General features: G+C 35.6%; 1 protein-coding gene across 1 annotated transcript in view; it reads left to right on the top strand.

The window, feature by feature from the left end:
• cfap20dc (CFAP20 domain containing) overlaps positions 1-17,750 on the top strand; it is a 163,118-nt gene that overhangs the window by 105,182 nt on the left and 40,186 nt on the right. Inside the window, exons 13-15 of the mRNA XM_088636177.1 lie at positions 1,241-1,639; positions 8,881-9,084; positions 12,313-12,374. Coding sequence (XP_088492303.1) covers positions 1,241-1,639; positions 8,881-9,084; positions 12,313-12,374 — 665 coding nt within the window. The remainder of the gene's footprint in view (positions 1-1,240; positions 1,640-8,880; positions 9,085-12,312; positions 12,375-17,750) is intronic.

Here is a 17,750-nt window from a genome sequence, read left to right as displayed (position 1 = left end):
TCTCAATTTTTAAAACCGAATTAATTTAAGAACCTAACTTGGTTAACCAGATGTTTTTAGTGGAAGTAGTGGGTTATAGATTATCCATTTAAAAATTATTTCTTGTGACTTGTTCCATGGCATTTAACCTAATTAAAGTATTCATTTAAAAGTGTGTGGATTGTTCTAAGTACAATTTAGGTTTTAATTTCTTAAACCTAGTACTTATTTACCAAAGTAAGTTTCAAATTCCTGTTATTTTCTAAAATTGCAAACATCACATATGTTACTCTAAATAATGTTTTTACGTTGCTAGTCAAAAAGTAATCCAGGGTAAGCAAGCTATAGTGTAATATACTGTACATGTACAGTATATACTGTATAGTATATATATAGTACATATATAGTATATATACTATACAAGGATGGTATAATAAATTCCAGCACTTGGACAAAAGTGCAAACACCACAGTTTGGCCTACATAAACTATTTGGGTGAATACAATTATTTAAATGCAATTCATATAGTGTATGTGATGTGGGTGATATGGATTTAATATATATGTTTATTTTAATTTCCATTCCTGTGCAAGATCCTGGATGGATAGTACTGGACTCTAAAATGATGTAGCTATTCACTTTGATGACACGATAAAAGACCAGCCAGTTTTATCCTCAACGCCCTGTCTTTTAATCTCAGGGACATCGTATATACTCTAAAGAGTATCAAGTTGGCCTGAGTTTCCTAGTTCATCAATATTTTGACTTTTATCTTGAGGAGGCATTCAAACATGTCTAATTGAATGTTTGAGTCATATTTCCAGCAGTCAAAGCTGATTCAGACAGACAGATTTCACTTGTGACCTAAGTCAGGTTTCAGTTCACTTCTCCAGAGATCAAAGAGGCAGAATTTAAAAAAGCTCTAAAAAACCTCTAAAACATTCTTCAATTTAGTATTAGGTATTCCTCCCAAAATTTTTCAGAGAAATTTCATGAAATTTAAATAGATTTTGATGACTCTAAGATTGCAAAAAAAGAGCTATAAAGGAGAATAATATTTACTAATGTATATGCTGGTCTTTGCTTTTTAACATGTTAGTAAAAATTACTTGCTTTTAATTTCTTATTTTTCTTAAGATAAAAAGATACATGCATGCTTTAAATATACTGTACATTAATTGGAGGAACAAAATCCTCATTTTCTCAACTGTGATTAATGAGCTTTATAACCCCTTTTCCTAACATTTTCCCTTGTTTTTAGGATGAGGTCCATTCAAGATTTATTGTCCAAGATCCCCACCTCGGATCAAAATCCAGCACATTGCTATCACTAATCTCAAATGAAAATATTGAGCCCTGTGCACAAAGGATATCCTACAGTCCTCATTCAACAGAAGAAGAATCATTAAAACCTAGACCAGCAAAGAAAAGTATGACTCTGGAAGATCGTTCTCATTTGCCAAAGTCAAGTAGAGGAAATATGCATACTAATACAATTCCAGCCCAAAGCCTTTCTCCAACTGGAAGCAGGAATGGACACATACTGGCTGCTAACACAATTATTAGGGGCATCTCAGAGGATCAACTAAGGACCTCTCTGAGCAGAAAATCACTTAAAGAAATCTCACAGGATGACTCGAGATTGAATGCAGAAAAAGTAGTAAGTTCTTTTTGTCTTAATGAAATAGCAGTTGCAATTGTTAAAAGTAATGGCTGAGGTTGTTAGCCAGGATTAGGATTGTTAAGGTACTCATGGATTGGTACACAGTACAGAAGATGATGATTCATTTTCACTGAATTTGTACTGCATTTTTTCTAAATGATTACACTAGGTTTTGCAATTTTGCTTGAAAACTAAGTAATGTGTCATAACAGATCTAGTATTGCACTACTGATTATTCCATTACATTACTTGAAATCCCTGAGAAATACACATTAGAGATGTAAACAATGTATAAATAATGTATTATTAAGAAATTATGTAATTTATGAATTTAAAAAACAAGATTTTTCATCAATCATTGATCAGAGATTGATCAGATTTTCAGAGATTTTCAGATTAATACCAGTCTTATATATTAGAAATAACATTATTTTGCATTTAAGATACTTTAGGTTCCAAAAAAACACATTTAAAAAATCAAGCAAAGTCTTACTAGGTTTTCAATGGAAATTGAGAACTGAAGGACTACAATATTGCTTTGTTGTGAAATGTGGTGGTATTTTTGTTTTTGAGCCAGATTCACTTTTGTTGTCAATCCAAGTACCATTACCTTTGAATACTAGAATAGCAATAGCCTCAAAGGAGTTTTGTATGTGTCTGAAATAGAACTTCTTCTACCATGCCTCCAGCACTTACTAGAATTATTTACAACTTATACAAAAGTATATGAAACTGGCACAAATTTACTCTAGCACATTTTAATAATGCTTTGCATTTGTATAACACGTTCAAGTCCTAAACACTTCACACGTACAATGCCTTACATAAGTATTCATTCCCTTTCATTGATGTATAATTCAACTAAAATGAATTAGATAATTTATAATTCAACAGAATGGGACATAATTGGAAGGAGATGAATACTATTTCAAGGAGCTGTATGGGAGGATCCACTTCATCCATCCCTGAAATGCAGCCCATCTGGGTATTTATTTCTGTTCTAGTTGCCCCACAACAGATTAGGTGAAAAAGTGTAGCTTCACCAGTTGAAATAAGTTAAAGTTTGGGAAATTCACTGGTAGTTCAGACTCTTGGACACGCTCGAATTATTGTAAAACATTGCACCTGTGGACACAAATTGAATGAAATGTTGGAATACATATATGGGTTTAATTATTGGACTGAGCCTATAAGTAATGGGCTGTCTGTAAATTGGGTTGAGTCTGTAATATAAAGATGTTGGTTTATTAATTGGAGATTGGTGGATCAAAAAGGATTTGTCTGTAAACCATCTTAAATTAGAAAAGGTGCGATATTGAGTAAGCATTGTTAGCTGTCCTGGAGAGTTCAATAAGTCTTCTAATATTGACGTATAAAAGGCTTGAGTGTAACAAAGGATTGATTTGTATGTTAAAAAAGTCATAATGGGGTGGACTTGTGTATGTGCAGAGATTGCCTGAGCCATGCATAAATAAAAGGATCTTCCACAGTGGCGGAAATTAACACAGAAGAGTTATAAAGGCCTTGTAACGCCCTGTGAATCTGAATGACCTGCTACACTGAATTGGTCTAGATGATGATGATGATGATGATGATGATGATGATAATAATAATAATAATAATAATAATAGACTCTTAAAACCTAGAGACATTGTAGTCAATCTTGAAATTGAAAACCTACAGTGTGGTGAAATACTAAGTACACCCCCTTAAGGGTTTATGATCTCAGTTAAGAGGGTACTGTATGTACAATCAGGTGAAACAAAACATGTGCAAATTATTAGTTTATCATTAGGAAGTGATTCCACAACACGTGAATGAAAAACAAAACTTCTGAAACAATGATAGATGAGTCAAAAGTGGGGCTGTTTTGCCATAGTGCGAAATGTCATGTTTGGTGAAAACCAAATACTGCCTTAAACCAAAAGAATCTCATGCCATCAGACATGGTGGTGGGGTGATATTTTTGGCCTGCTTTGCCATATCAGGACCTGGACACTTTGCTATCATTGAGTCTACCTTGAATTCAACTCTATACCAGAGTATTCTAGATGAAAATGTGAGACCATCTGTCTGAGCTAAAACAGAACCAAAAGTGAATTGTGCAACAGGACAAAATACAAAACAAAATATAAAAGCAAATCCACCACAGAATGGTTCAAAAAAGAAATGTGGGATTTTGGAATGGTCAAGTCAAAGTTCAAGCTTAAACCGTATAGAGATGCAGTTGCAGCTTTTGCTGTTGGAGCTCCGCTTCAGTGATCCTTCTCTATGTAATTCTTGGCCATTCTCTCTTCATTTTGCCTTCTGGTGTTAAGCAGGCAGCCGTGCAATGAGCCCAAGCCTACTCCAACTACAATTTTGTTTTTTTTGGAGGTGTTCTGTGTTAAATATTAGATTGTGCCAAATGGTATTGCATTATTCTGCGAAGGCATGTTGTATGGAAGCTTGGTACTGTAGTTTATTTAAATCTTGCTCAGTTATTTTGCAGCATTCTGGGTTTTATAGTAATATAGTACCTTTGATAGGTTTTATTTTAGTCTTTGTAGTAAATTTCCACATTTTCTATAACTTTGTGAAGGTTGTTAATACTTTTTTGATTCTAGTACTGTCTTTGCCGATTCCCCCATCCTGATTCTTCCAAAGTGGGTAAAACTGTATGTTGAGTCAAGATAATGTTCACATACTGTAGCTTGATGGCTTGTTCATTACTAGCATTGGGTATCACTTTGGTCCTGTTACAGTTAATAGTCCTAGGTTTTGGCAGTAAGACGGCAATCTACAATAACTGTTTTTTGTTGTATGTAATGATGTGTACATGTGACAACAGCGCTATGTCATTTACATAATCCAAGTCCTCCTGTATTGAATACAAGGTCTATTGTATTCCTCCAGCTTGGTCTTCAATTGTGCACCACATGCCCCAATCAATGGCCAGATTGAAAAGTAGTGTAGTGATCAAAAATCCCTGTCTTACTCTGGACTTCATGGCGAAGCTTATATTAGTACAGTAGCTCCATCAGTATATGAAAAGGTTTGGTAAAACTGTTTAATTAGGTTGACTATGTGGATTGGCATGCTATATCTCCTTAATATCATCTTCCATAGACTTTTGCGATTGATGTTGTCGAAAGACTTCTGAAAGTAAAGAAAATTTATAGAGAGTTGTACAGTAGATGCCACTTATTGCTCTGCTCTGTGTTTCTTGATCAGGGTGAATATCTGATCTGTACAGCTCAGATATGCCCTGAGTATTTTATCTATGATTGGGGACATTAGTTGTATTAGTATTTAGCAAAGGTATATTTCCTTGTATCCAGTTGCTGGTAAAGAATGGAAAGAGAATGTTAGCAACTAATTCTGGATCAGCTTTTTACACAGCTGTATTCAGATGGTTGATACCTGGAGATTTTCAATTTTTACAGTAAGTGAAGATATTGCAGTGATCATTTCATTTCTGGATGGTGGATCAGTTTTAATACTGTGGTCTTTTGGAGCTTTATCATATCTATAATATCAGTGGGAGAATCTCTGCTAATAACCATTCAAACAGAGCAATATGAAAATGTGTTAAATGCCTTTGAGGTGTATTTTAATAATGGCACTGGATTTGGCATGGAATGCATTAGTTCTGTTGATATAGAGGAGGAATGTACACTTAAATAATAGGTAACCTTGATTTATCAAAGTGTTATATTTGATGGAGGTCAATATTTCACAACAGCATAGGTTATTCTCATCGAGGCAGCTCCTAAATTAATCAATTTCTAACATAACAGCTTATGAAGACGCTCCTAGTTTTTCAATGTACTGTACTGTAGGTTACTATAAGAATTCTAGAAAGAACAGATACAGTATGGTGTTTATTTACAGATTAGATATATTTGTTTCACCATATTTTGCAATGAAATTTGGAATCAATGCCAGTGTTTCTAAATAAGGTAACTCAGAGGAGAGGCTTTTCTTTTTTCTGTTATTCATGCTGTCCTATGCTATATTTTACTGAACTCCTACTAAATACTGTAGTGTTGAGCATTTGTTGTACAGAGCATGGGAAGCTATGAAGAGCACTATGAGTAAAGTGTCAAATTATTTTGTACTTTTAATTGCAAGCTTTAGTGCTTAAGAGTTTATTCTTTTTGAAGTTCTCTTATTGCCTTGGGATCTGGGCAGGATTATAATGTTGTGGGAACTTGTGTTGAGACTATAGTACTTGGTCCTTTTACCAGAATATGCCCTGAAACAGTAATAAATCATTACATTTTGGACTTTTGACTCCCTGGTGTGTTATTTGAAAATAATAAAGGATGTGATGGAAGGTTTGCACTGAGCCAATGTCAAAGTCTACATCCCCTGCGTTTTTCAGAAGGCCGTTTTCTAGTCTATGGCATTGATTCTTGTTCCCATGTCTCCAGGCCATTCTTTAGTTCCTATCAAGCAAATGAAGTCACACAAACATGCTATTCTTTGTAATTTTTTAATCAATGACAGCCCAGATTATAGACTTTTCTGTTCGGAGCATTTTGCAATTTTAGACAAGAGAGTGGATCAAGTCACTAGCCCCAAGGACCTGCCTTCAGCTGTTTTAAATAAAGCAGCACAAATTTAATGGATGTGACCCAGAGGCACCATTATATTATTCATTCTGAATGTATAAACAAATAAACATACCTTTAATCATGCACTTGCTGCTGAAATATTATGTGCCTGTAAGCTGATTAAAACCTTAATTCAGAACTGTGATTTTCTATGGAATATAAAATATTTGCTTTTGGAGAACATTATTCAGCATTAACCTTTTTGCATTTTAAATACATGTTAAAGGCCACTAATCGTATTTGAATTACATTTAAAAACATTAATATTGTTTTAAACTAAAAGGCAATAACCACTGACTGCTGTGATGGTTTTGATTAAGTCTTCAGTACTACAAATAGTCTTCAGAAGTATTCCCATTTACTGACCTTTATACAAATACTGAACACCTCCTCGCTCAAACCCTAATTGTAACATAATATACTTATTGACAAAAAAAAGTTTAATCATTGAAATACTAGATGTGGTCATTGCTGGGTTGGGAGACCTCTAAGGAAAACCAGACTATTGCGCTCCCAGGTGGTACGTCAGATGACCCTGGAAATTTGTTGTGTGCACTGAAAAATTGGAACGCGTTTTCATATTTTCTATTTTAATACAATTATTGAATGTGTCAAATACGCATCCTATGTACTACGATACAGCGCGTGCTAATATTTGAGTGGACACAAGAGCTACTATGCAATTCTATACCATAGTATAGGAATGCGTGCTACGAACGTAAGTGACTGGTTGTATTTTAAAAAAGTTATCTTCAGCAAATAGAGAGGTAGGAGAATATGCGTGATTTTGAAACAATGCCAATTTTGTAAGCACAGGAAAGCATAGAAATGTGTGCTACGAACGAGTGACCAATTGTATTTAAAAAAGTTATCTTCCGCAAATAGGGAGGTAGGAGAATGCGCATGGTTTTGGAACAAAAGATTGGCAATCTTGTGAGCACAGGAAAGCGTGATAGATAACAGAAAAATATTTAAGGACTGTTGTAGGTTAATTTAGGAAAAATACACCGAGCTTCTCTGTGTTTCGCTCCCTTGTGCATGAAATAAAAACTTCTTTTAACTTCTGAGACGGATTCCTGAAATGGAAACAGGGAAAAGTACAAGCTTGCGGTTTGCAAAAGGAGGTAAGCCACAAAGTAGAACTTCGCTTATCATTGGCAAAAGAGCTGATATGTACTACATTATGTGTGGATGTATGGAGAAAATGCTGCTAAACAGCTCGACCTGCTACCCCCCACGAAAGACACAGTCACTCGTAGAATTATTGATATGGCAGATGATGTCAAAAGTACACTGACAGAGCGCGTTAAGATGAGCAGATGCTTTTCACTGCAGTTAGATGAATCTGTAGATGTCGTTGATTTGGCCAATTTGCTTGGTTATGTTAGATACAAGTTTGAGGGTATATCCCATGAGGACTTTCTGTTCTGTAAGCCGCTACCAACAAGAACTACAGGAGAGCACATATTTCAGCTTTTGAATACATCTATTGAAGAGAATGGCATCGACTGGATAAAATGGGTTGGAGGTTATACAGACGGTGCTAGAGCGATGACAAGCCGATGCAGCAGTGTACAGTAGTTGCATGAATTAGAGGTTGCTCCAGATATGAAGTGGACGCACTGCAGCATCCACCACGAGGCCTTGGCCGTCAAGAAATTGCCTGATGATTTAAAATCTGTTAGACTGTGTTGTGAATTGTATCAAGGCTTGACCAATTAATTCACATCTGCTTTGCTCCACTGTTGCTTTTTTATTGTTTATTCTTAATTGTTGTTGTTCATGTCATTCTGTAAAGCGTTTTGAGAAGCCAACTTTAAAGGCCCTATATCAAATAAAATTTATTATTATTATAATATTTATTATACGTGTATGTGAGTGTGTGTGCACGCGCACTCACGTTTGTCATTGAGATTTTCTGTAGTTCCTATGAGAAGATGACTTGTAGGTGGTACTTGGATGCTTTGGTTTGATCAGGGGTAGTACTTGGTCCAAAACGTTTGAGAACCACTGGTCTAAGTGGTATAGATGGACCTGTAGGTGGCACTATTCCATATAAACTAGAATTTCCAAACCCATTGGTAACCAGGGACTGGTACGGGCTTCTGTGCTTCAGATAAAGACCAAGGTTCTGAGTCCTTGACCATGAAAGACCCATTTATACATGCACCTCACATTCACCTATAATTCAATTGGTAAAGCAGTTTGTCACATCCCCACCTGATCTGCTATGAAATGGAGCTACAGGTATGTATTGGCTGCTGTCTATCTTCTAGGCAGGTGTTGCACTTCAGTCATGGATGAAATTAATGTTCTCCTGTATATACAGCAATTTGAGATAATATTATTAACATGAATATCACCAGATGTTCCCTTGAAAAGGGTCTGAAGAAAACGTGATTTCAGACATGCTATTTAAAAGAACACTACAAATCAAGCAGTGCGATAAAAGACAGAACAAATCAATATGTGTAAAACGTAGTGTAGTGATAAAAGTAGTTTTATCATACATTTATCAGAGTCATTGACTATGCCATGGCATATAGACTTTACAAAACAGCTATTGACTTATTTAAACAGAATATTTTTTAACAAATTAATGTTCTAACATTTAAAATTCTAATTTGCATTTTTAATAAGGAATATGACTTGAGGAACCTTCAGCCGACCAGAATGAGCTCTTGGGAGTGCCACATGCTAGCCAGCCTTTGGAGACAACAAAACAAGGAGCTGGAGGAGGAAGGCAGATCTCCTGGTCTTAGTGCATCCCAGATTGACAATTGTAATGTTAGCATCAGCACCAGCAGCGATGACACAACCACATGGAATTCCTGTCAACCTCTGGTAAACCTCAAACTGAAGTCATCACTGCTAAAACTGTTCAAGACACAAGGTGTCAGTTTTTGAAGGGGTTAAGTACAAAGGTGTAGAATTCTTATTCTTTCTTCCATATGTGAATGTTTCATTTTGTTATCATAGAAGCTCAATGTCTTGAAAATTAATTCTCCAAATTAATGTGTGGTATCCCTGGCACTGGGAAATAGAAATATAGTCTGCCAGTTCTAATGAAAATAATCAAAAAATATTACAAAGTGTATTACAAAAAATTGAAAGCTTTAATATGCATTTTATGGTGAAGCTCATACTGTACATTTTCCTGAATCATAATAACAAAAGGGCTACTTTTTAACCTTCTGTTTCAAAGAAACAGATGAAGATTTTATTCTTGTTAGAACTTCTATAATCAAAATAATATGATATTTGAATTAAATCTATACTGCCATTGATTTGGAATATCATTACATTAATTGTATTAACAGTTTGATCATTTTCACAGATTCATCCATTTTCTAACCACTTCTTCCAGTTCAGGGTCATATGGAGCCAAAGCCTTTCTTGGCAAGCAAAGAACACAAGACAGGCCACACCCTGGATGTGATACACAACACAAACACACACTCACACTCACATCTAAGGCCAATTTTCCCAGTAAGATCACTTTATTGGCCATAGACAACTTCTTGTATTAGGAATTTGTCTTTTCGCATACCCCAACTTGCTCTCCATGAGACACACAGACAGGGGGAGAAGCTTGGGGTCAGAGCGCAGGGTAAGCCATTTATAAGGTGCCCCTGGAACAGTTGGGATTAAGGGCCTTGCTCAGGGGCCCACCGGAGTAGGAGTCCTCTGCCAGCCACTGGATATGAAACGACAACCTTCCAGCCACAGGTGCAGATCCTTAGGCACAGAGCCACCGCACCGCCCCCAATTTTCCCAATAACCAATTAACCTAGATTTGTTTTTACTAATGGTACAGTACTGTACTTACTCTCTGACCAGAATGGCCTTATGACATGGAGATGTTTTAAGACAGTGGAATCAAACCTATGGTCCTTTCTAAACCTGAATGAAGAAATGCACTTGGTAGTAATTTGAAAACTGGGGAAAACTTCAAAGAAACTCAATGACAGTTATGTATTTTCAAAGTATGGCAACCTATTCTGAATATATTGATAGGAATAGCAATTTAGAATGAAAATGCACTTTTAAGGTGGATATTTTTTTCAGTATTGACTTTTGCGTCAATACAGATAATCCAGTGAATGTAAAACCAATGAACAATTGTTTGGAATCTATGTATTCCTAAGGGCTTACCAGTGTTAAACCAATAACCTACTGTATGCCTAAGTAGGAGAACAAGTGCAAGTTAATAAGCCACATTTCCTTGAAGTGAATAACTTGATTTACTATAATCAACCTCTGCAGTTCTCAGTTTGCTGAACTTCAGTAAATTAGAGACTTTTCTGAACACTTTAACAGGAAGTGAGATGTAATGTTTCACTCATGATAGTAATGAGAGTTTGCATAAAACTGTCAGCTACTGTAGTGAAATATAAGCATATTCTCATCTCTTTTTAAACGTGTGGGGTATCCATCTGCCTGTACCTTTGTATTCAATGTACCAGTGTGTAATTCAGTGGGAAATCAGCCCTCATGTCAGCTAGCCTGTGCTGTGCAGTCAGCTCTGAAATGACAGCACTTTGGTTTAAAATTCAGAGAGATTCTCTCCAGACCACCAAAGCCTGGGCTTTAGGTGCTCCTGGTTAAATGCTTCACAGACTGTATCATTCAAGAAATACAAATGCTTGTCAGAATTACTTCAGGACTTAGCTGTCTTTCAGGTGGTCAAAAGGCATGTGGCTGTTCTATGGTTATGCATATCTATGGATACTGCATTACAAATTAATTCAACACAGAAAAATACAGAAGTACATTTATCTAAAATACATTTTAGAAACCATTAAAATATAAATGTTTTGCTGAAGAATTAGAGAAGTTGTTTTTATTTCATAATTGTATCTTATGTGATCAATCCTTAAAATTGTTCAAAGAATTCACCATAGTGTATGTTGTCCTCATATGGACTTTTTGTCCTTCACATTCAGCCAGAAAATGGTCTGAGTGTAAAATGTAGCAACAGCACCACCATTAGACCAGCCATAAATAACCTCTTTTAATTAAAAACATTTCCTATACTCCTATATCACTATAAAAAAATCACTCTTTAGTAAATTCATTATGTAATGAGGATACCATAGGATATTATAGAAATGTAATTTGGTTCCTCCCTTTCTATGAATACTCTGAAGCATCATGATCCTATACCTATCCATATCCCTAATCTCAAATCATACTCTTACACTAATTACTGAAAATAAGACTACAAGATATTTAGGTATTATTACTGTGTTATTTGCAGTACATTTAAATGCCATTGCCAATGTTATTCTATTCAAAACATTTGTAGATATTGCCTTATAAGGTGGGGGTATTTGCAAGAAACAATTTGCCAGAATAGAAAAATTTGCTCAGACTCAGAAACAGACATATATTATATTACATGCAAAGTTGCATACTGTAAGCTTTCTTAACTATCTCAAAATATCATATAGTTTTTTTATTAAAAGCAAATATGTTTCAAGATTAATAAATCAGTATCTTAGTGTTGAAAATATTCCTTAAAACAATTGTGATATTAATCCAATAATTATTTTGATGTGATAGACTTAGATTAAATACATTTCAAATGCAGAACACCAAATGCCCAAGTGCAAAAAATGATATGAATGAATCCGCAAATGGCTGCTTTAATGACAAAGAATCGGAATTCATAACTGCCTCAGCATGGGCATGTACAGTATCTGCTGTAAAGAGTGAATAGGACACTACAGTATGTCTTTTTTACAATGCAGCTGAAAATGTTTTATCAGTCAAGCAGCAAGAAATGCAAACCTCACGATAACACCATGTTGTTAATCCATCTCAGTGTTATGAAGCGAAACCTGCTTAGTTTTACATTTACTGTAGCTATCCATATCATCCATACTTTATATTGTACATATATTTTTTCATGTTTAATTCAGTGCAAAATTATGCTTTGTGTGACAAAACATAAGCAATAAAGAATAAGAAAATATATATTTTTAAATTGTATATAATCTGTGGATCTTTACAGTTACTATTTTATTTGGTGCAAATTTTTCAGTTATTTGTTTTATCTGTCTTTCACAGCCTGTCAATCAAGGACATCATTATCAGAAAGAAATGAATCCATTGTTACATTCTAATCCGCGGTAAGTGATCATCCTTCACTAATAACTGCCAATCAGGATGAATTTTCCATGAATTTGTTTTCCATTGTAATAATTTTAATAAACTATATTAATGCAATATGTTTAATACTTTGGAAACATATAATTACCATAGTTTCTCAAATTGCTGTATATCATTGCAGCATTTTCTCCCTTTAATTTTTCTCATATAATTTGCAGTAAGATTGTGCAATTACTGCTCTGTGAGAGTATTAAAACTGGAGAGACCAAAACAGCCATTGTGTACTAACAGAATTTTCTTTCCCCCATAAATAAGAAATTAGTCCATTTCAAAATCTGTTTAAGTATATATAATACTTCTATGGGTGTAACATACATAGCCTGCAAGGCAAACAAGCAATTAGAAAGGAATTTGATTCCTTTTGCAGATATTAGAACCAAAGAAATATTACTCCAAAGAAATATTCCAAATTCATGGTTGAATCACATTATCAGAACAGCCAAAAGGGTGAATTATATTTTGAGGTTGTGTAGAATTTTACAGCTTGAGTCCATATACTGTATGTGAGATAATAGTATATGTTTCTGTTGAGAAAGACACAAGGTTGATCTATACTGTAAATTACAGGATATCTTATGACATGGCTTCTTGAATCTGAAGCTGGGTAAGAAGAATTCTTTGATTTATTATATCCATTGTTTCAAAGCCAATGTATGTAAGCACTTGGGACTAAGCTCAGACTCCCAGTCCCAGATGCAGATTCTGCCTGTTTTGATGAGACCCTTTTTTAGCTTGACCTCCAGAGGCCCAGATATATCCCATAAGTATTGGGACAAGATGTTGCCAGTGAGGTATGATAGCCATTTTACAAACTCCTCAAAAATAGCAGAGAGCGAGAGAGGCTGTTTGAAATGTATATCAAAGAGTTAGAGAGTTCTGACAAACCCTTTTTGGTCCAAGTGGCAGATGTAAAAAAATCCAGGGGGATTTTCGACTATTCTTGTGGAGCTGAGCTATATTCATATTCAAGTAAACACTAAAGTTAACCAAAGTCATCAGTTGGTTTCTTTACTAATAAAATTGTTTTGCATCTATTTTTATAGGGATTGTTTCATAGTAATTTTCTAATAATTTTTCTAGTAATTGCTCAAACCATAGACTTGGTTCAGAGGCCTCCCAGGTGCATGGGTTATGTTACCAGCCGATTGTGACTAGGACTCCACAAGCAATGGTGTATAATTAGCTGATCAGCTCCAAAAGTAGAATGATAGAGTGAGATTAGTTGTCCATGGTTCTCTCCACTCTTGAGTGCACAGTGATCCCTGCAGCCTCCTAGGTTGTGGTGTTGTCAGTGAGGGATATGCCTTTTCTACAATTAGTGCTCAGCTTTGGTATGGCTGTGTTGCCTGTAACATGTTAAGAAATGAGTGGCTTTGAGGTATCTGGATCAGACGAACCTGAGTAGGACTTCCTCAATCTCTCCCACGTGCAGTTGCAGGGAAGTCCATTCTATTTTTCTAAATAAAGAACTTCTTGGTTTAAAAGTTTCTGAAGTTATTAGAACCTTTACTTTTTTACAGGACAAAGTAGATGCATACAGTATACTATGTAGTTGTGTGAGAATTATATCCAATATAAGGTAGTTAAAATCTGCTATTGTGAATTCTGGGTGTTAGAGTTTTCAGTACATTATAGTCCCTGTATTTAGGTTTTTCTGAAAAGAGTGTAATATTAAGCCAGAAGATTAGTTTTTTCCACAAACATAGCGGAGAATATGAGAACTTGTTTTCACAGCCTCTTGATTTTAAATCAGATTTAGAAGCCTAAAAGAAATAACAAAAATATGAATATATGATATGAATGTCCATGGGTATCCATGTAATGAACATGGTGTATATCAACTACTCTGAAAATAAATTGTAAAGGCAAAATTCAGTAATGGTATAAACAGTGATGTCAGATGACTTCATTCACTTGAACTGTGTTACCAGTGCACTGAACCCTCCTACCATAACGGTGGGGATTACTGCCAATCGGAAATGTCCAGTACAAGCTGAAACAACTAGAACCAAAGCCTCCTACAGTGCCACCCCTCTGCAATCTGTGTCTCTTTCCCACGACAGTTTCTCATGTTTCATGCACTAGTGTGTACATGTATTTTATTACATCACTTCTATTATTTCCACTTCTGTTATTGGTTTCTGAATGTTGTGTCTACAATTAGCTGGTGCTGTCATGTTTGATTAATAGTCTGTGACCTGCGTCCACTCTAGAAGCACAAAGGTCGAATATGAGTTGCCTTGCTATCATTATTTCAACATCTATCCTGCTGTTCAAAATAAAGGGCTGCCATTTTTCATGTGCCCATTCTCATTAAATTTCTACTTCTAAATATGTATTATTTTATATATATTATAATATTTTAAAATTTGTTTTTTTTAATCAGTTATGAATATGAAATACTTTGATAATTGTGGTCTTTTCTTTCTACAAAAGAAAAGGTATTTCTAGACTTTTGTTCCATACCTGTGTAGGGGTTTTGTGAACTTACTGGTACAATTTATTTATTGTGGCAGTCAATCACAAGGTGATTCTTTTATGGCTTTTAGAGGATCAATCGTCAGAACAATCAGCAATGCACACACACGGATTCAAATACATGGAATACATATATTAATACATAAAATTGTGCGTATAAAAATATACAGTATCAGTCTGCCTGGATACAAATTGCAGATCTTACTGTGAGGGTTACCAAAATATAGAATTTATCACAAAAGATACAAAACACGAAGAGATTCAAACAAGGAATATGCTTCAGTATATCATTCGGATATACTATATCGTTAATCAGTCTGATTAATACAGATTCTACATTCGATACTCATAAATAAATACATTACTCATACAAATTAAATTGATATCAACCTGTGTTGAGATAACAATTGAATTCTCAAGATACAATATAGAATATTGGGTTTACTTATCCAGTTGGATCCAGATGGATTTATATCTCCCGGCACGAACAGCAAAGAACAGCTGACTGGCTCTGTAGATCCAATCAGTGCTCCGCTGGCTCAGGGCCAACCAGTCCTGGTGCTCGGAGTCGAGGGGAAATGGAGAACTTTCTGCTGATTCGCTGGCAGTGTTTCTCCAGGGACCGCTAGTTAGCCTTGAGCTGAACTAGGAAAACTCTCTCTTTTCACAAAGGGGTGACTGAGTTGCTCAAAGCAAATCACTCTTTAGGGAGAAGAAACTTGGCTTCCTTCTGGCATAGCGACTGCTTCTGTATAATAGTATCCATTTATCGACAAGGGTCTGACAAGGGTCTGACCGCATGCTCCATTGATCAGGCAGGCGTCCACTGTGGGTTGCTAGCATTCACGAGGGTGGTGCTGCAGGCTTGACTCTGGGAATTCTGTCTTTACGTATGGGCTTTCCCCCTCTGGCTCAGCACTGGGAACACAAAGTTGCAAGTCCCACACTTAGACAACAGTGCTGGCAGTCACGTGAGTAAGTCTGAAAGAGAGCTCGAGAGTGGATGGAGGAGCAAATTCTGAGGCCTGTACATGCCTTTTTAACTAGAGACAATACAGCTGCTCGAGAGGTTGAGAGTTTGGCGGGCATTTGGGACCCATGTGCTTGCAAGTTCCTGATTGCTTACTCACTTCTAGGAATGAGTAACAATGAACTCTGACCCTTGGACTGCAATCCAGATGTTCCTAAGAATCTCAGAGACAGAGAGGTGCCAGGAATTGCCATTGATCATGATAATTGAGCCACATCCCCATTCTGGGATGGTTCCTTATCAGTAAGAAAACAGTTTAAATCAGAAGCTACATGGGATGGCCTCTGTGTCCTGCACCACAGAGATGAGAAAGTGGGGCCTTGCTGGTAGAGGTACAGCAACACCTAATTCTGTCTTATTAATAAGCATTGCTGTTACAACCTGTATCCATTCAGGGACAAATAGTGAATGTTAAAAAAATATATTGTTAGAAATGACTACATTTAAAGGGAGAAAGCATTTGTCAAATTCTAGAATAATGCCATTTTTCCTATTAATGCTGAGACAGGTGTTTTATTCACTGTGTTGCAAAGTGTATGTAAAACTGTATGTGTCTTTTAGCCTCATTGCCAGATGTAATTAATTGAGGGAAGAAGGCAAAGATTGTCTGAAAATGACTTTTCCACAATCAAAAGAGTTTTAAAACATTGGAAGAATCTAAAATAATACCAATAATACCAACAATAAATACAATATATAGTGTGCATTTTGCAAAGAGTAAGATAGCTTTGAAAGTCCATAGGCTTCTGTACATATCACAAGCTTTCTCTAAAAGAGACACAATGATTGCATAACTTTCATCTCCTCAAAGAGATGGTGGTCTGCTTCTCTTTGTCACTTGGTGACTTTCCAGGAGCTGTCTCTGCTAGAAGGAAAAGGACACACACTAATAGTGTGGAAATGACTCTGTTTATCTGATGAAAGTAGTTTGCCACCTACCCTTGTCTTTATGTTGGTTGCACTAAGGCATCACTTCTCCTGTTTCCAAACTCGCACTGTTACTCATCTCAACACAGTGACACGATTAAAGGATCACAGACCGATTATCAGTGCTGCTATCTTAATAACCTAACACTTTCAATTTTCTGTGTTGCTTTGTTCCTCATTATGTTTGATAAATAAGCACAAAGAGGTTTTGCGAATGAAAGCTAACTGATTTAAAAAGAACACTATTGTTTTTTTTTCTTTTACCAAATAATATGAACAGAATGATAATAAAATAGAATCTTATGTTAATTTTGTTTTTATACACAGATTTCTCCAAGAATTCTTTTTAAACTTCTGGGTAAATCTCTTTATTTTCACTTGTTATTAAAGGTGTTCACCTTACTGAACATTATGAGAAGCTTTTAGTTTTTTATTAACTGATATGATTAATTTGAACACCAAAATAATTATGTTAAACAATGTTAAAAATATTAGAAAATTTGAAATTAATTAACAACTCCCATAAAGGTTTACAAAGATATGAAATGACACAACAAGAGTAGACTGGTATTTAACAGAATTATGTGGCAAAAAATAAATAAATGAGGCACCCCTGAGAGTTTCATCCAGTAAGAGTCCTGGCTGGTTCCTGACTGGAGTGGCTGTGGTTCTAGCCATTTGTGTCTAAAAGCTCTATCAGAATAGAACAGCAGTTCACCGGCAACCCCTGGTGGCAATGTGAGTGAGGGCTTTTAGTAAAGAACTGGACAGCGCTGGAGTATATGTGTAAGAGAATGCCTGTGTGTGGTACAAACACAGTAATTATCTAGAATGTCCTTATATCCTGCATTCATAAGTATATATTTTAGAGATATATACTTATGTGTAAGTATATATCTTA

Source organism: Lepisosteus platostomus, chromosome 6 (genome assembly GCF_059453375.1).
Source record: "Lepisosteus platostomus isolate fLepPlt1 chromosome 6, fLepPlt1.hap1, whole genome shotgun sequence".
In the NCBI taxonomy this organism is placed as follows: domain Eukaryota; kingdom Metazoa; phylum Chordata; class Actinopteri; order Semionotiformes; family Lepisosteidae; genus Lepisosteus; species Lepisosteus platostomus.
Note: the sequence above shows the minus strand (reverse complement) of the source record. Positions and strands in the feature narration are given on the sequence as shown.